Source organism: Schistosoma mansoni, chromosome 7 (genome assembly GCF_000237925.1).
Source record: "Schistosoma mansoni strain Puerto Rico chromosome 7, complete genome".
Lineage (NCBI taxonomy): Eukaryota > Metazoa > Platyhelminthes > Trematoda > Strigeidida > Schistosomatidae > Schistosoma > Schistosoma mansoni.
In genome coordinates, this window is record NC_031501.1 from 5,878,351 (window position 1) to 5,900,182 (window position 21,832).

At 33.9% G+C, this 21,832-nt stretch overlaps 1 protein-coding gene across 1 annotated transcript; it reads left to right on the forward strand.

Moving 5' to 3' along the window:
• Window positions 1-8,098: 8,098 nt before the first annotated feature.
• Window positions 8,099-20,328, forward strand: Smp_033130 (hypothetical protein; the record flags this gene model as incomplete). Its single annotated transcript, XM_018798698.1, has 5 exons — window positions 8,099-8,180; window positions 13,811-13,942; window positions 17,192-17,326; window positions 18,336-18,392; window positions 19,783-20,328. The coding sequence occupies 5 exons, from the start codon at window positions 8,099-8,101 to the stop codon at window positions 20,181-20,183; spliced, it is 807 nt and encodes a 268-aa protein (XP_018653614.1). The 3' UTR covers window positions 20,184-20,328.
• Between the last annotated feature and the right edge of the window lie 1,504 nt (window positions 20,329-21,832).

The following is a 21,832-nucleotide window of genomic DNA, read 5'->3' on the forward strand; positions in this document are numbered from 1 at the left end:
AGTAAAAGAGACCATAAAGAATGTTTAATTGTGAATAAAAAGCCTCTGTATATACGTCTACAATTCAGAGGTGACGCACCTAGTGAAATGGTAAGATTGAAACTACGAAGATCAATCGAAAGGACTTTTAATGCAGGTAAACTACAACTAATATTTTCCACACGCCCAATGATCACGCCGACGTTGAAAGATAAATTGCCTAGACTAGCCACTTCTTTCTGTATCTATCAATTCAACTGCTCCTGTGGAGCAAGTTATATAGGCAGATGTTCTAGGAATTTGTATACTCGGGCTCGTGAACACCTTCCAGTGTGGTTAAGCAAAGGTGTAGTCAGAACGGTTAACAGCTCTGTTTTAGCCCATTTAGTTCAGACGGGACATAGAGCCGACATTGAGCAATCTTTCACAGTAATATATCGTGTAAATAGCAGTCTACCTAATTCTGTCAGACAGAGAATCCTGCAGACGGCTGAGGCAATTGCTATTCGGATCAAAAAGCCAGAGCTCTGCATCCAAAAGAAATATGTACAGCCGCTCCTTTTATTATTATTATTATTATTATTATTATTATTATTATTATTAAAGGCTTTATTCAATATTATAATCTGGTACAATATAGAATTCTCAGCACGAGTTATTTCAATAAGTTTTTTTTTTACCAAAAAGGAAACAAAACAAAAAAAACAGAACAGAAATGGTAAAAAAAGGTTTAGGAAAATCCTAGTTTATACAAATTATCGAATTTGAGACATGCTTAAGAATACAGGTTATTTACTAGGTCAACTCTAACAGCCTGTTCGTCACAAAGTAAATTTGCAAGATAAGGTATTACAGAACTTTTATAGATTTGCTTGCGTGCATGGATTTTAATGTATTTACGTCTCGTTCTACCAGAAGATATACAAGGAGAAAGATATGAATGAAGCGGATGGTTAGTATCTGATAAGATAACACCTGCCAAGAGTTTGCAAGACTTAATATGTCTATCCACAAGCATATTAACAATGACTTCAAAAGATTCACCACATACCTTGCGAACTGCCTTCAGCACTCTACGCAAAATAGCAAAGTCTTTTCTCAAAAGCCCGGGAAAGAGTAATGGAGAACAATATAAAATAATAGGTAATATGCAGGAATTTACAAATTGTAAGAGTAAATGGCGAGTAACCCCAAAAGCATGCAGCCTCTTTACGTAGTATGTCAAACGGTAAACTTTTTTCGATAACAGTAAAACATGAGAAGACCAAGAAAGATCAGAGGAAAAAGTAACACCAAGATATTTGACCTTCGACACTGTGTTTGTTAAGGAGTATCCAATGGCACAAGCATTATGGGATCCCAACATAGAGTATAGTTTCTGTCCATGTCTCAAGCTAAAGTTAACAGCTTGACATTTAGATGGATTGAGTAAGAGACCATTACCAACAGACCACCTTTCAATACGAGATAAAAACTCATTCATTTCTATATGATGTAAGGAGGTAGAAATTGGCATACATACAGTGAGGTCGTCCGCATATTTTACAAAAGTGTTTTCTGTGGAAGATGGCAGATCATGCAAAAAGAAAGAGAAGAGCAGAGGTGAAAGAACAGCTCCTTGTGGCACACCTACAGTAGACAGTAGAGATGTTGAACACTTTCCTTCAAATACAGTGTACTGTTCTCTTCCAGAAAGGTAGGAACGTAGCCAATTGGTCATCCAACTGTCAGTGTCGATGCTGATCAGCTTGTTAAGTAAGAGGTGTCTTGGAATAGAATCAAAAGCAGAAGTAAAGTCCAGGAAAGCGCATCTAACATACTTCTTACCCTTTTCCAACCCGAACACTATATTGTGATGCAGAACAGCAACGGCATCTAATGTGCTTCTTTTGCATTTGTAAGCAAACTGAAATGGATCACAGTGCTCTTTTATTGCAGGTTGAAGTGGTTGTATCAGTAATTTTTCCATTATTTTGAGGAAAGGTGAGGTTATTGCTATGGGTCTAAGTTTCGCATTTTTATCACCAGAAGCTTTCTTAGGTATAGGGATTACCTTTATCTTTCTCCACATTTTCGGTAAGACATTAGTTGAGAAGGATCTGTTAAAGATATTCGTTAATGGATAATATAAAACATCAGCACATTTTTTAAAAAGGAGGTTTGGGATACCATCAGGTCCTAAACATTGGGATGAATTAAGTGACTGGAGACATTTTTGGACATCATTTTCAGTGAAACTGGGGACACAATTATTCTTCAGACCCTTGGATATAGGGAGCATGATGTCAGATGACTGACGAATAAAGGACTTATTTAAGTCACAAACATTTAGCTGGTTATCGCTTCTAGTCTGCCTGTCCCCTGTAATTTCTTTAAAGAGTTTCCACATACTTGGAGTGCTTCTACAAGATAGGAGTTTTTGAGTGAACACAGAGTTGAGACGTCTAATCTCTTGGTTTATTTGATCATTTAACTTACGAACTTCAATAGTGTTTTTCTCCTTGTACATCCTTTCTTTTACCCTCCGTAGTCGTTTTAGTTGTGGAGATGTAAGTCGATCAAAACTTAAAAAGAAGGTTTCGGTAGGACAGCAAATATCAAAACAGAATTTAAGATAAGAGGTGATAACATCCGTTGTGTTTTCTATTGAGTCATCTGTAAGTACTTCCCAGTTGGTCGTACGAAACATGTTTTTCAGATTTTGTAAATTTTCTTCTGAGTAACTCCTATATATTACTTTTTTGGTATGGTGTATGTGTGTACTCTTTCCATGTTTACCATATACTTTAGGTAGGAAACGAATTATACAGTGATCCGAACTAGACAATGGAGCACGTTTGCGAGTCACATATGTACCCTCATCATTAATGAAAACCAAGTCTAGATGAGCATTCAAACGAGTAGGAAAATCTACTACATTTAGGTGACCTAGTGATGTAAGGAAGCTACAGTCACATGAATTGAAATCACCACATACAATTGAAAGTGAATCACTGAAGGCAGTAACGGCGAATTCAGTAAATTTATCAGTGAAGACAGATAGCGCAGATGATGTGCAGTCTGGAGTCATGTAGATATTGGTAACATAAATATATTTGTATTTATTCAGGTGTTTTGGACGGCACCTTAAAGTTAGACAGTCAATAAAGTCGTTTGAAAACTTGAAACAGGCAAAAGTAGATCGACACCAGTTAACGTTTACAAAAGTAGCTACTCCGCCACCACAAGTCTTTTTATTGTTTGATCGATCCTGACGATAGATATTAAAATCACGTAATGACACTAAGCAATCATCCTGTAAGTCAGTTAACCAAGATTCTTGAATTGTGATGACACCACAATTACGATACATGTTTTGACTTAGCAGAAATTGGAGATAGTCCACCTTGTTAATTAGTGATCGACAGTTAGAGTTAAGTAGCTCGGGAATCGACATTTGATTGATGTTTATTCTCTTTAAAGCATATTGCCAACCACCACGATGTCTCTTATTGTACTTGTTTGTAATTTTTGCAGCGAAAGGACGTAAGCTTTTTATAAACGCGCCTGTGTAGGTTATGTGATTAATAGACATAATGATAGGTTAAAACAAATTAAAAAAACCCAGATGACTTGTTGAAATATTTAGATGGCAGAAACAGGTAGCCCAGGTATTCAAGCAGGCCGCCGAGGTTGACTGCTCTGGCCAACTTCAGGGTCAACTTGTTAATAATCAATTTTGTAATATGGTGACATTAATTTGATTAATGTTCATTTCTATATCTTAAACTTAGTTTATCTACACATCTTATCAGTCATTATTCTTCTTCTTATTATCTTTATTATTATTATTATTATCACACCTGCTAACCTTTTAGAGAAATTTATTTATCATCCACCCCCAATCTACTATATCTGACCTAATTTATATTTTAAAACAATTAGTCCCTTTGATAAATTTCGATAATACAATGAGAAGACGAAGTTTATCAGAATTATGTGATATATTAGCGCAATACACTTCGAACAATCTGATCACACATATACTTGTTAAGACATTTTTATATGAAAATTAAAAGGTCAACTAGACAGGTTAAGGTAAGAAAATAAATAAAGTACACAAAAACAATGTGATGACTACTCTGAATAATAAATCAGTATTACCAGGGTAGGTTAAGGGTAAGAACAAATTGTTTTTGAACACATAAAGGCGGTTTCAATTTCCGTATAGCCAAGGCTTCAATAAACCTTAGTATACGTCCTTGAAGGCTTTTGTACAACACTACAAATGCTGATTTGATGTCAACCTTATGACCAGTTTCAACTAAATGTTTCGCAATAGAGGAAGATGTTTGTCTATCCTGTGATCTTATTTGACCATTCGAATTCATTTGGTTCTGTAGCCATTTAGGTATGTGTTCCGCCACCCTTATTTGCAAATCACGATTGCTCCTCCCTATGTATGTGTTTCCGCACATACATGTAAATTGGTATATACAATGGGATGTGACACAATCGCTTATGTGCTGTCTAGGTTTTTGGTGAAACATCGACCTTGTCTTTTCAATGATGACAAGTTGAGCTGCATAGAATATCCTGTTTATGGCTAATTTTAGTCTCCGTCTCAACATGAGACTATTAGAGTCACTCCTAAATGGTAATGTAATATAAACTCGCTTTTTGGGTGCCAGAAGCGTCATAGGTCTAATCGTATTGCAACCCTTCCAGCGGTTTATGAACTTAAATGAATAACCATTATTCATTAACGTATTAGTCAAAAGCCTCGTTTCTACTTCAATAGTATCACTAGTACAAATACGATTGATTCTATTGAATAAGCCCTTAATTAAACCACGTTTGTAATGAATTGGGCAGTGACTATGGAAATTAAGGTATTGCCCCGTCCATGTCGGCTTTCTATATATAGAACGTTGGATGGAACCATCTCCTCTTCTACTGATCAGTATATCTAGAAAAGGAAGTTGGTTGTTCTTCTCTTCTTCGCACGTAAGAGAAATATGCTTCTGACTTGTATTGAGTTCTTTTAACAAGCGGTTTACGTCTTCACATTTATCCCCTATGATTATGATATCATCAACGTATCGTCTATACAGACACATCTTTTGGATTGAGTTTTCAGTTAAATTTTCAACATACCCCATGAACACATCCGCCAGCAACGGTCCTAAAGGACTACCCATAGCTACGCCATCAATTTGTCGAAAGTGCTCACCTTGAAATGTGAATTTTACATTGTCAGTGCATAATAATAATAGATCTTTAAGAGTTTCAACAGGAAATGGCAATGGAAGATTATTAAGTGAAATATAGTCACATAAAATATCAATAGTTTTTCTCAGGGGTACATTTGTAAATAAAGTGTTCACATCAAAAGAACACATTGTCTTTGTTTTTATGTTCATATCCTTTAAGTATTTAATTAAATCAAATGAGTCAATCAAGGAATACTTACAAAATTGATGTCGGATAGGATTTAATACTTTTGTAAGCCATTTCGCTAGTTTGTGTGTAGGTGACCGACACATTGATAGGATTGGACGTAAAGGGATATTAGGCTTATGTATTTTTGGCAATCCATATAAATGAGGATACACCGAACCCATAGGTTTTAATAAATGAAACTCATCTTTGTTTATAGCGTTCATGTTTAACAATTTTGTTAGATTGGAGTTTACTTTCTTTTCTAATTTATGTAGTCCATCAGAGTCAACATCAGCCATGAATTTGCTCTTATCACTGAGAATCAATTCCATTTTATTTATGTAATCGGACTTATTCATAATTACAACACCAGATCCTTTATCGGGTTTAAGTATAATAATATCGACATTGTTTCGCAATTCTTTTAAGGATTTGAAATGCTGAGAAGTTAGTATGCTTCTCTGCTTCGGTCCAGAGGAGTGAAATTGATGCGCTATGTCCACTAATTTAGCTTTAAACCAACTTTGATTCTCTGAGGATGAGGGAGTTAAAGTACTCAATTGATCATAAAGGTTTTCAAATTGGGCGTTGATTGTCAATTCAGAAATTATAGATCAGAGGAGGTTTTGTGGAGAATTTAGTATTTTCACAGTTGAAATCATGAGTCAATTGAAGCTAGACCACCATCGAAAACCTGGAAGCACTGGACGGCCGTTTCGTCCTATTATGGGACTCCTCAGCAGTGCGCATCCACGAATCCGCTCTCGCGAGCGAGATTCGAACCCAGGACCTACCAGTCCTGAGCCGAAGCCCTTAATCGATAGACCACTGAGCTGGCATCCAACGGTGTTAATGTCTAACTTCAACCAATCCACGATTTTGAGCGACCGTTCACCAATTGTCTTCAGTGACTTGAAATGTTTTAAAATATAATATTTAACAAACCATAAGAAATTATGCTCTAACTACAAAAGCTTGAAAAAACCGCGTTAAGCACCGTATACTTACTTACTTACGCTTGTTACCCCTCGTGTAGAAGTATAGGTCACTTATCAAGATACTCTGTCGAACTCTATCCTGGGCAATCCTTTCCAGTTTCTATTCTTCCTTTTCATGTCTGCCTCCGATTCCCAGGGTAGTGTATCCTTTGGTCTTACTCTTTTCCGTTTCCCTTCAGGATTCCAAGTTACTGCTTGCCTCGTGATGCTGTCTGACGATCTCTGCAATTTATGTCCTAACCACTTTCAGCGTATTTTCTTAATTTTATCTTCCATCGGAAGCTGGTTTTTTTCTCCCGCAGTAGGTTGTTACTGATGGTATCCGGCCAACGGACATTAAGTATCTTGCGTAGACAGTTGTCCTATAGAAAACAACGTTGCTTAAAAAGTGCTAACTAGAATAAACAATTTAAACGCTAAATGTGACACGAATACACATAAAATGTGGCTACAATTGGGTGTCAGAATATAGACCCCAGTTAAGAAAGACATGACATTGTGAAGGTGGAAGGAAGGATATGACACTCAGTGAAGGGAAACTCTGGATTAAATTGTAACCAAAAGTGACTTTTTCAATCAAAGACGTTATTCTTCTATAATGAATACTAAGAAAATGTACAGTCGAATCACCAGTCGCTTTCATTCTAAGACATTCTTGATAGCTTCTGGAAACACTATGTTACACAATCTGTATTACTCTAATCAAGGAGTCATGGTTTACTGACGGATCCTAATCCCATGTTACTGTCTTTCATACTACAGCGCCATACCATAAACTATCAGTTACATGATCCCATGGGGTGATATTTGATTACTATATCACAGGATAGGAAGGTAAATGTAACACCCTATCTCATCCAATTTGGACTGCCGATTAATAAGGATTAAACAGATTAGTAATCTGTATACATTATTTGATTATTTATGTAAACTGTAGTATTAATACTCTGTATACATGATCATGCACAATAATGTATCCAGAATTATTTTTCATCTAAGTTACAAAATAAACGAATGTTTTTTCAATATTGAAAATTTCATTTTTTTGTTTTCGTTTTGGTAGACGTTGACTTGATGACCCATAAAGTGTTACAATTGTACCATTGTTTTAACTCTAACATAATATCTAATTTACTTAAATTGTTCATAATCTTGTTTAATTATTTATCCTATCCTATTCTATTCAATAAAAAAAAGAAAATAATACTGTGTTAATAATCAGAAGTGGTTTTGTGGAGATTTCAGTATTTTCATAGTTGAAATCATGAGTCAATTGAAGCTAGACCATCATGGAAAACCTGGAAGCACTGGACGGCCGTTTCGTCCTATTATGGGACTTCTCAGCAGTGCGCATCCACGACCTCGCCTCGCGTGATTCGAACCCAGGACCTACCAGTCTCGCGCCAGAGCGCTTAACCAGCCGGCATTCGATGGTGTTAATGTCTAACTGTGTTAATAGTTACTATAATTATTCGTTGATACTCAGTAAATGTTTTGTACATTTTCAAATGACATTATTATTATTATTGTTATTATTATTATTTTAGAAGTCAATTATCGATTGGCGGATCATCGTATCGAGGTCAGTTTTAGTGTGGTTTTTACTATGAAATAATAAATTTAAATTTTTGGAAAAATTATACATTACCATAAATAGATGATTTAATGGGGATATCTTTAATTGCGCTTCGAAGAGTCTAATGTTACCAACGATTACACGTATTAGTAAGAAGATAAATATTAGTAATAATTATGTAAGAACAAAATTAGATAATTTTGCAAGTAATACAAATGAAAGAACAATGTCGAACATTTATAATCGGGTTGTAGCATGAAGGTGTTAATGACCAAGGGGGCGGAATTGAGAGGGAAGCAGCTCCATAAATTCCTTGTATAAACACAGATTTGTATTGGTCAGATAAGGGTACTGATAGCTTCATCCGTTAGTAATATATATATATATATATATATATATATATATATATATACTATTTGATAAATTCGATTGAAGATCACAGTTAAATTGAGGGGCTTTATTCATGGCAATTCGGTAAGCTGCTTGGATAATGTTAATACTGACAAAACTTAGTAAAAAACTAATTAAAAAGAAATATCTCCTCTTTCTATTCATCTTCCTTGCAAAAAAGAAAGTGAATTCAAAGTGTGATGTCCAACAAATCTTTAAACTAGTCCTATATAATCAATATGTAACAATTTATAGGTCATATTATTATTATTTCAACTGATGATCAAAATTTTCATAAATTTAAACTTATCCCTACAGATACATCGTCCTAGCGTTGTGAGCAGTAATAACACCAACACCAACTACCGATACAACACTAACAGCCGTTTGGTTCCACCGGCTGTCATCCTATCTAAAGGCATAGAATCCTCGGCTCATAAATTGTGTAAAGCAATAATTCATTATATTGATATAACTTCAGTATCCTGTCATTCTATGCTATTTCTACTAGTTGCTTTACTTGCATTGATTGCTTTGAATAATCTGTTAATTTATGCACTTTCAAAATAATACAGATTGCGTAGCTCTAGTTAGTTGCTGTTAATTGCTGCATGATCTTTTTCATTTTATGCTTTAGTCTCTAGTTTATACTGAAATACGATTAGTAATGGTTTTTTATCATTATTATTACAACGGGTGTATTTGGGCTGACTTTCGAAAACATTTGATGACACTTCTGTTAATATCTCGTCAGTATATGTTTTTTTTTCCAGTTGCTACATAAGCCTTTTCGACAAAATAATATTTACCTATATCGAGTAGGCCGATGAGTCTGTCGTTACTTTTGTTCACTTTTTCCTCCTTTGATCTGTTATATTGACGATTAGAAAAAGTGTTTAAATAACCAGAAATTTAGGAGTGATATCACTGATGAATAAGCTGTTACGTTAGCAACAGTTTTGTAAATAATACTAAAACATTGTTATCCATCTGGACCTGCCTTAGAGTTGTGGACACACAAAACGTATTTACCCCTATAACATGTACTAATCATGTCTTTTTTTCTGAAATAAGAGTTCGACTCTGTTATTGGGTGGCTTTTTAAAAACTTTGTATGTCTAAGGAAAATGTAGAATAAATGTTTAGTGTTTCTTAATACTGTTCACACCTATTTCTATGTTCATTAGGTCGCTAACTCACGACGACAAGTGATATTCATCATGAATGTTCGTCGCTTTTATTCATATTTACCTGATCCATGATCACCTCTTTACTCTCATCCTCTCTAGTTTTGATCCTTTCATGTAAAAATTTTGTCTTGTTAATCGATAATTTTGAATAAAAACTGTATATTCTTAATATGTGAAGTGGAAATCTTATACTTTGTAACATTCTCCTTCATACTCATTAATGAAGATCGTCATTTGAATAATTTTCTCCTTTATTTAACTTCAGTAATCATTTTCACTATTTTAGATTGATTAATTTCTGAAGGTTTCAATTATCCTATTGTTGATATTCTTGACTAAATTTTGATCAGTCATAGCTGGAATATGTACATCCTGTGCGGATTGCCTCGATATAACAATTTTTTTCACAACTTTACTGGATTCGAGTACCAGTGTTAGCATTAATACTGGAATGCAGGTACTTTTAGCTGACGGGTCCCAGACAATATGAAACGTGTTTAATTATATCAGATTGTTCTTGAAAAACGTTCTAACTATCTTGATGTTAAATTGTAGATACTACTTATAACCAATAAAATGAAATTAATGATTATCTATAAATTAGATTCGTACTTATTAGTGCTATTTATTAGATATCATTAATTGTCTTGTCTTTCATTAATACTCACTTAACTATGCTCGTTAATTATAAAACAATTGTCTTCTTCTGTTAATATGTAGAACTAACTATAATAATACAAAATATAGAACAGTAGTCCAACAATTCTGTTCAATACAGTCAATTTGTTTTTTGAATTAGCTTATGTCATTAGTAGAATAGACATTTAGAGTTATGCTATACTTTTTAAAGAATTTGATTATCTAATTATTAATCTATCCAAACGAAATATTACTGTTCATAGTGATGCCGTTACCTGTGAACGCAAAACCCTCTTATCATTTGATCAATTCGCTTATTCTTACTTCAAATAAAATTAACTGATTAACAGTGAATATGGTTCCTTATCTTTATCATTGTTTCAAATTATTGAGACTATTGGAATGTAACACGTCAGTCTTGGTGTAAATGTTAAATATTGATAAATACTATAGATTCAGCGTTTTCGTTTTGAAATTTCCCAGACAAGCGATTTCACATACTGTGTTTATTTATTTATTTATTTTTATTTGAGCACATTAACATTGGTACAAGTAGGCATCAAATATATATGCGCCACACAATAACAATGAGACCAGTAGTAGTTATCATTGATTTGTGTGAGGACTGGAATATTGTCCAGGAGCCAAAACCAAAGCAGGTGATTTTCTCAGAGGGACACTCCCCGAGCCTTTGACCTGGAGGTCTAATACACAAGACACTGAAGCAACATTAGGAGATCCATTATCATAGTCGACACTGACGAACAACAAATTTATACGTCTTTTGTTCCCTCATGATCCTGGAGCACATGTTCACCATTGGTTTGGAATCAGGAATTCCCAAATGGTTTAGGTAGATCTTCCATATCCACCAACCTGGTTAAAGCTCTGGACATTCTGTTTTCGTCCTCCTAATTTCACGAACAACATCACCACCAGAAGGCAGTGGCTGAGTACGTATGGCCTTGTGAGAGCATTTCAAGAGGAAGAGCGGACTCTCCCACATATATATATATATATATATATATATATATATATATATATATAGGAAATTATTTTAAGTCCTGGTGTTGTTATCATTTTTCCCCAATAAATTGCACAATTATTTAACTCGAATAAATGATTTGTTTTCCTAATCTCTGCTGTGCTTTAGCTTACATTTTATAAAATTATGTCTCAGTCTTTAGTGCTCGTCGGCACTTCTTCGATAGTCTTTGCTTAAATATGCCGCAGTTGTTTTTTGGATATATGCATACATAGCCAGCTGCACAGTATTTTGCTGATCATTAATTTGTTCACCTGCTTGTTTCATGGTTAATCATTCTGTTTCTGTGCTCTGTGTATAGCTTTTCATTATTTCATATTCAACAATCGGTTTGTAGGAGAAGCAGAAAAAGTTAGTGAATATATGATCCACCAAGATTACTGATATTGTAATCTTCATTTTATCATTGTGTCATGATATTTTTGATAAAAGTGCTAAGTTTTTCGACTCTTTCTTCTATCTTTGATTGTTGGCTCCTACTTAAATGTAGATGTGATTTGTAGGGATTTTTTAACGTTTTAATTGTCTATATGTGTGTATTATACTAGTTATCGTGAAATCCTTCATTGATTTCATATACATCATTTTATAGTAGAATGTTAACTCCATTTATTGTCTATTGGGAATGACCATTACTAGTGAGATCAATATAAAGATAGCGAAAGCTATAGCAAGTTGTGCTAATTTGGGCCGTCTTTATCGCTGTCGCGATTTTAATCTGGCTTTAAAATTTTGGGTTTACACCGCTTCGGAAGAGGAGTTTTATTCTATGGTTGAGAAGCCTGGCTCATCCGATGTTAGGATATGTAGCAACTCTGTGTTGAATCATTGTTCCTTTCGAAAGATTGTTGACATCCACTAACATCACTATGTTAGTACTCCTGACGTTCGGGTTCAGAGAAATTGATTCAAGTAATGTCACTTTCCTGAATAACCGACTTTGATGCCTTGATCATTTGTCGCATGTGCTGTTTTAGCGTCTTCCATATCGTGGATTATTTGTCAACGGTGGGGCTAAGTGGAAAAAGCGTTGAGGTGTTCGGTTTATGATATAAAGATGTGATATGAAAGAAAGTAACATGGGACTAGGATCCGTCAGTAAACCATGACTCCTTGGTTAAGGTAGTACAGATTGTGTAACTCAGTGTTTCCAAAAGCTATCAAAAATGTGTTAGAATGAAAGTGACTGGTGATCCGACTGTACTTTATCTCTGTATTCTTCACATAAGTGAGAATAACGTCTTTGATTGAAAGAAGTCTTTTTCTGTTGTGCTTTCATCCTAACTTTATTTCTCAGTATGTGCCATTTCTATTCATTTATTTATTATATGTATTCCCATTCCCTACTCTGTTTCCTTCGCAGTGTTATCACTTCGTTTGTGCGGTACATTTTGTGTTGATTTATTGTATCAAGCTTTGTATGTCTAAATAAATAAGGGATGGTAAACAATTTATGAATAGCTTCATGTACTAATGCATAGTTATCAGGTAATGATTTTTTAGGGGATGCCAACTAGTCACTTTTTAGTAACAGGTGTTGTATTGTCATGGACTTAATTCTAGTCCTTGTAACATATCTAGTAAATTAATCGTTCTTACGTTTCCGTAAACTCTGTTTAATGTAGATTGTAACCGACCGGAATCTTATGATCTACTCAGGGTCTCATTATATTTGACATTCGTTCTTTATCTTCATTCTTGGGCGAACTGCTATTTTTTATGATATTCAAACCCTTATCACACAGTATCTTAAAGAAATATATTAGTATTGGATCGTCAGTTACCTGTATCTGGTCACGTGTTTACTTGAATACAATAAAATGTCCAAATTGCTTATTTTGAGCTTTGATTTAAGGATTTTGGTGGAAACAGTATATCGATAGATAAAAGTGAGAACTTTCACCCTCTTGTGATTGGGATATGTATTATGTATGATTAGCTACCATCTACCTCATCTCACAATGATTTCAGGCATTAAAAAAAAGTGTTTAAGGAAGCTAAATGCAGAAAGATTATGACAAGATATCAGTTAGTGAATCTATCAATTTTTGCCTTCAGAAGTGTTGATTGATGAAAACTTCTTAATTGAAACTCGTGAGATAATCATAGCTTATGCGTTGAGTGACATAGCTTAAATGTGACTCAGATGGCGGCTCAGTTACATTTATTTTTCATTTATCTCTGAATACTAAACCTGGTATCATTATATATTCTTCATTTCCAATCTCATCCATTCATTTTATGGGCTATATTTATAATCTTGAGTTTATTTTCACTTCGGTTTTCATCTTGCCTTTTGATTCTGTGTTGTTTATAACTAACTGACCTTTTCTTAGTTAGGTAAGGTTGATCACGTCTAGGTTGTTTACTGTTTAATAAGGTTGGTTCCACGTTGTTTTTGAATATCGAAGGCATTTTCTCTTTTTTGTGGCTATTTTTTAAGTGTATATGACGAGAATTTTAACTTCAAGCAAGGTCACTTGTCGTTAGAATCAATAGCTAACAATATAAATTGGGCAATAATAAATAAATTATTCAATTAACTTTCAATGTTTGTTTCTCTCTGTTTTAGCATCAACTTCTCAATTAGATCTTTCTACTCAACCAATCAATGTTAATGGTAATTACCCATCACAAAGTTTGTATCCTCGCCAAGATTCAGGTAAATCAAGGATATCATCCAGTTCATTTTTAGATGAGCAAGGTAAGCATAGGGTTTTCTGGTGCAAACATTATTTTTGCTAATTATTATTTATGTATATAATGCTGGTTTGAATTCCATAGTGGGGAACATCAGTTCCCTCAATTTTGAAGAAGACGTTTGACTAGTAGTTGGAACTAACATGAAACGTATGTCAACCCTTTGAAATCAGTTCACAAAACGTTAATACACCAAATATTTTCCTCATAGCAACATCAGTCACTAATTATGTTTATTTACTATCCATACACATAAGAATTTTTTTTAGCATTTAATAGATTTACAAAATATGACTTTTGCCGAACTAACTGATTCTAGAAATCAGTATAGAGTTGTAGAGATTTTTAAGTTTTAATTGTGATTATGAACCGAACAATGTTAGACCAGCACTAAAAACCTGGAAGCATTGGACGGCCGTTTCGTTGTAGTATGGTTAGTAGATTGCAATTAGAGATTTTTAAGCAATTGAATAAAGTACACCCAACCATTAAGTTTACATTTAAAAAGAAATATGGAGGCAGAGTAGTTTTTTGGATGTTTTATTACCAAACAGCAGATCAGTCATTACGAAAAATCATTAGGAAAAATACCTGGATAGGGGCTTACACACATTTCTTTAGCTGTTTACCCCTAAAGTACAAAAGAAACTTAATAAAAATGCTTCATTATAAAACATGTACTTTACATTCTTCGGATATGGTTAAAGAGGAACTAAACACCATGTGCCATACTCTTAAGATAAACACATTCCCTTCAACGATTATGGATAAATGTATGACAGCGAAGGCTGAAATAAAAGAAGTATAAATAATGAAAGAGAATTCATTATTCATTCGCTTACAATTCATACGGGATTCAGCCAGTGAAATACCGATCCAAAGATTACGTAGAACAATCTGGAGAACGTTCAGTGCAGGGAAACACGACTAATGATTTTCGCATGCCCTCCTATTCCATACACACGAAAAAATACAGGTGAAGACAACTAGTGTAACAGCAGCCTCTGCATCAATAGGCCTCAACATACACAAAGGTAAAAGCAAGATTCTCGAATACAACAAAGAGAACGCCAAGCCAATCACACTTGATGGAGAAACTCTTATAGATGAGGAAACATTCACGTACGTCGGAAGCATCATCGATGTACAAGGAGGATCGGATGCAGATGTAAAGGCGAGGATTGGCAAAGCAAGGGCAGCATTTCTACAGTTGAAAAAACATATGGAACTCAAAATAACTCTCAACTAATTTCAAGGTCAAAATCTTTAATACGAACGTCAAGACAGTCCTACTGTATGGAGCTGAAACGTGGAGAACTACTACAACTATCGTCGAGAAGGTACATGTATTTATAAACAATTGTCTACGCAAAATACTCAACATTCACTGACAGGATACTATCAGCAACAGCGTTTTATGGGAGAGGACAAACCGGCTTCTGGCTAAAGAGGACATTGTGAAAAAATGTTGGAAGTTGATAGGACATACGTTCAGGAAATCACCGAACTGCATTATGAGGCAATCCCTAACTTGGAATCCGAAAGGTAAGCGGAAAAGAGGAAGGCAGAAGAACACATTACGTCGGGAAATTGAAGCTAATATGAAAAGGATGAATGTTAACTGGGATGAACTGGAAAGGATTGCCCAGAACGGAGTTGGATGGAGAATGCTGTTTTGGGGCCTATGCCCCTCTATGAGGGGTAACAGGTGTAAGTAAGTAAGTAATTGGTGACAGGCTAAAAGATCAATTGGTAAGGCAATACGCACAGTATGCACATATGCCAATTAGAGACTGACCGGTTGCAGTCCTAACAAATCGATGGGAAGATTCAAACAAACAATACTGAATGAATTTAAAAGATCAATTACTTAGAATGTTCACTTCGTTCAGTATTTATTAGTCCAACTACTGTTGTGAAGCAAGTTATATTGGCTGGAGTTCTAGGAATTTACATTTTCATGTTTGTGAATGCCTGCCGACGTGGCTAAGCACTGGTTTAGTCAAGATAGTAAACAGCTCAATACCAGCTCATGTAGTGCAAACAGGTCATATTACCAACTTAAGTAAATCATTTTCAATAATTTATCGGGTTAGAAATTTTCTCCTTAAGGTGATTTTAGTTGGAGTTTCTCTAAATGACAGAAGCGATAGCGATTCGTATTGAAACCGGAGCTATGTTTGTGAAAGAAGTATGTTGAACGCCTTTCCTTAGTTTTGGCCAACTCCAATAAATCTATTCACACGTCTTTATATTATTATTATTATTATTATTATTATTATTAATTTCAACACCACTATTAGTCTTCCGTAAAAATGAATAAATTAATTAGCACTCAACCCACCTTATTATTATTTTTACCGAGTTCATATAACATTATACATAATATAATCTTCCACTAAACATTCGATCGAATTTGTAATGGGATTATTATTTCTCTCACCCTATCTGATCTATATTTAATCTAACCATTACTATCACAATTTCATTTAACATATCAATCAGTTAATGGCGGTTATTATTCAACAGTTATTATTCAACATTAACACTTTTATTGAAATCACGAACTGATCTAAGTTAGACAACAATTAGAAGCCTAGAAACATTCGGTGGTGGTTCATTCTTTAGTAGAACTCCTTAATAGTGCATATCCATGACCATGACGCGGGGAATCAAACCCAAAACCTGCGGTCTTGTGTGCGAACGCTTAACCTCGAGACCATTGAGCAGGAATTCATAGTGTACATGTTTAACTTCAACCAATCCACGATGCTGCGTGACCATCTTTCATTGTCTTTAATGGTCATCTAACGCAATTTGAATAAAACTCCACAATTTCGACAACCACTTACTTGACAGTTAACAATTTTATTTTATTTTACAAGCAATCCCGAGCTCACCTTCAACGTTCCATTTTGTCTTAAACTTAACCACTTTTATATATATATATATATATATATATATATAGACATGATGAGGTTTTTCAACAATTAACATCGCAGTTCTACAAAATTATTCATTAATTTTTATACAATTTGACCGAATAGCCAATCAGTCAATCATACTCAATATAAAACTTGGCATGTATGTGCGTCAGTTAAGGTTTCGCCATCATATCAACTCGATGAGATATCACAAGAATTTGTTCTCACATAAATATTACGTAATAATAATTAATTATCATTATCACTGGTTCATTGATTATTATATCCATTTACCACACTGCCCGATTTTTTTTATATATTTTAAATAGGTGTCGCAACACCTATTCAACAACGAACTGATGGAGTTGGTGAAGTTTCAGCTGCACCTTTTGAGTCACCTGGTAGTTTTCATACTTCAGCATTTGGTGCTCAACCTGATGATCGACCTAGTAAACCTATTGAAGGTAATTGTTTTTTCGGTTTAACACTGCCTACTCTACTGTTGAATAAACACTCGACTTTATTATTGGTTATCTTTTTAAGCATTTTTTCAAAGGAAAAATTAAATTCATTTCGTAAAATGAAGTATGGTGTAAGACAAGTCTGTGTAATAGATGAAGTGGTGATATATTGTTCAGGTAGTTTGACATTCGAATCTTACAGTACTGACTTCGGTTTGAGCAGCCGGACAGTGCTGACATCCTTCACATGTAGATTGTGGCACAAAGCCCATTATATGAATCTGTTCATGGTGAATAAGTGAGTGGTGATAAAAACTACGCATTCATAACTCCGTTTCCATTTACCTTTAAATTTTTAGTTCAGTATTGTTTCATATATTTAACTCCTTCTACATGGTAATTTCCTCTCTTCTATACTTATCGTTCCGTTAATTCTTTCTTTCACTGTGCTGATATAAGATGTAGGAAATGCAATCAACGTCTATTCGTTTTAAATCATTTCTCTCCTAATTGTAATTTAATTGGGACGGATGCATTTGTATTTGGACATAAAGTCAGCCAATCATAATCGACGTAGTACCTTATAATGAAAGAGACTAAATATTGATATTATGGTTTCAATAGATAAAATAAAGAAATAATGAAACCAAAGATATAGCGAAAAATGGTGAGTGAATCAATGGGTCTGGGCCACTATCATAGATTCTAAGCCATAGTACCCAACCTCGCCAACTATTTTTCGGGGTTATCATGTGAACTCCAACTACGCAACCTAGATCTATCAATATAGCTCAGACCAGCAGTCAAATGACTGATACCATGTTTTTTTGGTCACCTCTAGCTTACTTTCAGCGTTCCTCTGTACCAGCTAACATTGTCCATCGAGGCGCATTAAAACTATTTGTATCAAGAATTTACTAATTCGATTTTGTGAATCTGTTCAAGGTTCTAGTCAATAAATTAGTAACATTCCTGATTATTATCATTGTTTTTATTATTATTCTCACTTCAGATATGACAAAGCGTGAAACAGCTGAATATGTGACACATTTATTGAAATCGTTACAAAGTACGTTCATATTTTGTTGTATTTTTCTTTTTAGCTTATAATTAAAATTTGTTTTACTATCATTTTGAAAAAAGTTAAGGTACTAATTTTGTAACTGAATTTGTCTACTCTCTGGTACGCACTAATTCAAAATGATACACTCATACATTGCAAAGTATTAGGTGTTAGTGTATTCACTAGGTCGAAGACATAATAAAAAGATATAGTAGTAAATACTAGGGAGAGGTGATCATCAACCCTGCTTGAGAGAAGTTCTTATGCTTATGATTATGTCATGACGTGCATAGACGAGTCATTGTATCAGTGGTATACATGTGATACTCAAGAGACAGTCAATTGCAACAAATACTTTCGAAGATAGGGGTGACTATCTATCCTTCCAAGTGAGTGAACATACCTGTATGTATGTTATGGGATGGATCAGTGAAAACTTGTGTTATGAGTGTCCATGTAGACTATACTTTTGCCCCTGTCACGTCTCCGGCGCTTGAAGACCCAGGGGTCCGATTTCTACACGAAGTCACGTCCATATAGTGTGTCCGTGAGCCTCAGAAAGCGGATCTCTAATCTGAATTAGCCCATGGGCTTTATCAAGTGGGGCCCCACCAATCTCAAATGGTCGGAACACTGCACCAATCAAATAGATCGAGATTTTAATCGTCATTTATTGTTCAATGAATATGGAGCACATAATTTCTCACATAGTTTGTAATGGTACTTTTCAACTGCACATTACTATTGTTCTATCGAGTATTAATTTTTGTAGCTTTAACGAAAAACAATGGTTTTAAAGTACTTTGATAACCTTGGCTATAAACAGTGGGAGGAGAATGAGGATTACAAGGATGATACAACATAAGAACAACTGTTGATTTCCTATTTTGATGATAAAATTGAAAGTTTGCACTCCTTTGTACATTCTGTTTCCTAATTAACTGTGTAAATGTTCGTTGAATAGTCGTCTGTTGACACACAATTATCCGTAAAACATGATGTGACAAGTTTGTTGAACGGTTTGAATTCGGATAACTTACATGGATATTTTAAACAATGGAAACAGTGTTAAGACATATATGTGTATACTGCCATAGCAAATGGGAAATCGGACTTAATGTACGTTAAATTTCTTAGAGTGAGCTTTTTATTTCCATGATCATGTAATCACTTATTCACCGAACTGAATAGTAAGTATTAAGTTGTACATTCTCATTAATCGGATGAATGCCTTAAATGAGAGCTCGATACAATACAAAAAAGGTTTACACACATGTGATTTTCGATCGTTTACATTTTGTATTAAGCTTTTTAACTTAATGTTAATTGATTTCATTGTTCCTCGTTTTTTCCAAAAAAAAATAATTATTCTACTTTTTCTACTCTGCTCGTATAGCTGCTCGAACAGAAATTACTCGTTTACAAATAGAAAATGATCGATTGACTGGCCATTCACATGAATCTGAACGAGAATTAAATGAAGTTCGTATGAATTTGGCAACATTACGCAATCGTCTATTAGAAGACAATCTTACACAATATCTTGAATTGCCTCGTGAAACCAATGGTTACATGGGTACTGGAAGTAGTGGTGTTATTAGTCTTAGTGTACGTGGCAGTAATGCCAATCCATTTGACAATGTACGACGTGAAAGTACTATTGAACCCCAATCCTTTTTATCAAAAATCTCCTCTCTAGGAATGAATGCTCGTTTAGGAAATATCATTCCACCGACAAATAATCAATTACAAGCAAATGGAAACAGTGCTAATCTTGGTGGGGGAGGATGGTGGTGAACAACTAATCAGGGTTCCGCAGTAAAATTAATAATTATTTGAATAAATTGAATTATTACATTCTTCCCGCGCTGTACTTTGATTTCGTTTTAGATTATTAAATCACCTTGACCTTGTAATGAAAAAAATACTTATGTGTGCTTGAATGATCCTATTTGCTCATATATATATGTGTATGATTATTTTTTCTACTCATTATTGTTCCCTTAACGTAAGCAGAAGTGATTTTGTACTTAGGTGTATATGTATATGCTGTACGCAAAGCAAAAAAAAACAAACAAACAAACATTTCAGGTTGAAATGTCTTTCAACATTATTACTATATTATTGTTACTAATTATTCTGCTTCCAAATATTATTACTTTTATTTTACTGAAACAATCTTGAGGCTATAGGTGTAAAAAAAAAAAAACAACAACATATGGACAACACAGACAAGCGCATTCCTTAACACATATCCATATTCAATGTTGTTCAAACGCTTTGATGAAATAGAGTAAATACACTTTAGTTCATCTACTAAGTAGACTTTCAGAGGTCATAATCTATTGTATCATAATAATGAAATAAATTTTTGTGTTTGTTTTTTTCTATAAAATTCTTATCTACAGAAAATCTGTGATAATCAATTGTAATTGTTTCTATGCCTAATTAAAAGAATAATCAGTTGCTCAATGTTCAATAGAATATCGTCATTATTCCTTTTTAGATACACATTTTTTTTTTTTTAAAAAAAATCTATTTACACCTATTCACATTATCGCATATTCTCATATCAATCATCATAGTGATAATAATAGTTCTTGCTATCTTTACTAACAGTGTTTCATTTCGGTGTTATCTTCTATCTTCTTTCAGTTTTGTTTCTTCTTTTTTTTTTTTTAAAAAAAAGACCTATTTATCACTTTATTTCCTATCAGATCTTTTTTTCACATGCAAATTTGATTATGTTGTCACATTTTCATTCATAATTTTTTTTTTTAAAAAGAGAAGAGAAAAGAGATTTCTTTTTATCCAGGGTTTATTAATTGAGAGGTTTTTCTTTTTTTTTTTTATTAATTAAAACAAAATTTTTTGTTTCTATGGTTTGAGTAAAAATAATTTTTTTTTTCGTTTGGTTTTTATGTATTATCCAAAAAAATCATTCATTCCATGTGTTTCTTTTTGTTATGTGTGTACGCAAATCGATTGTTGCTAAAAATATGTCCCCCTTTTTAAATGTATACAGGCGTATACCTATGTTTGTTCTTATTATTTGATATATGTATTGACAAGATGGCAAATGGAATAAGATGTGTATCATCATACTTATCATCTTTTCTTTGATCTAAAATTTCTTTGATGAATTTATTCATGATGAATTCCATGCACTAAATCTTTTGCTTCATCTAGGAATTTTTCACCATATGCCCAATCCTCTTTTATTTTTGAATAATAAAGACTACCTTGTATGAAATTGCTTTTCTTTCTCTTTATAATTGAATCTTACATCAATCAGTTTCTTTTGTTGTGTTTATTAAATTGTTTAATTATTACTTATCATTTGAGAGTGCCTAATTGAATTTATTGCTGTTTTTCTGTGCCAATTTTAACATTTGTTTCTTCCTCTTTTTGTTCTGGAAATTATGAGGAGGGACTGAAAGAGCAAG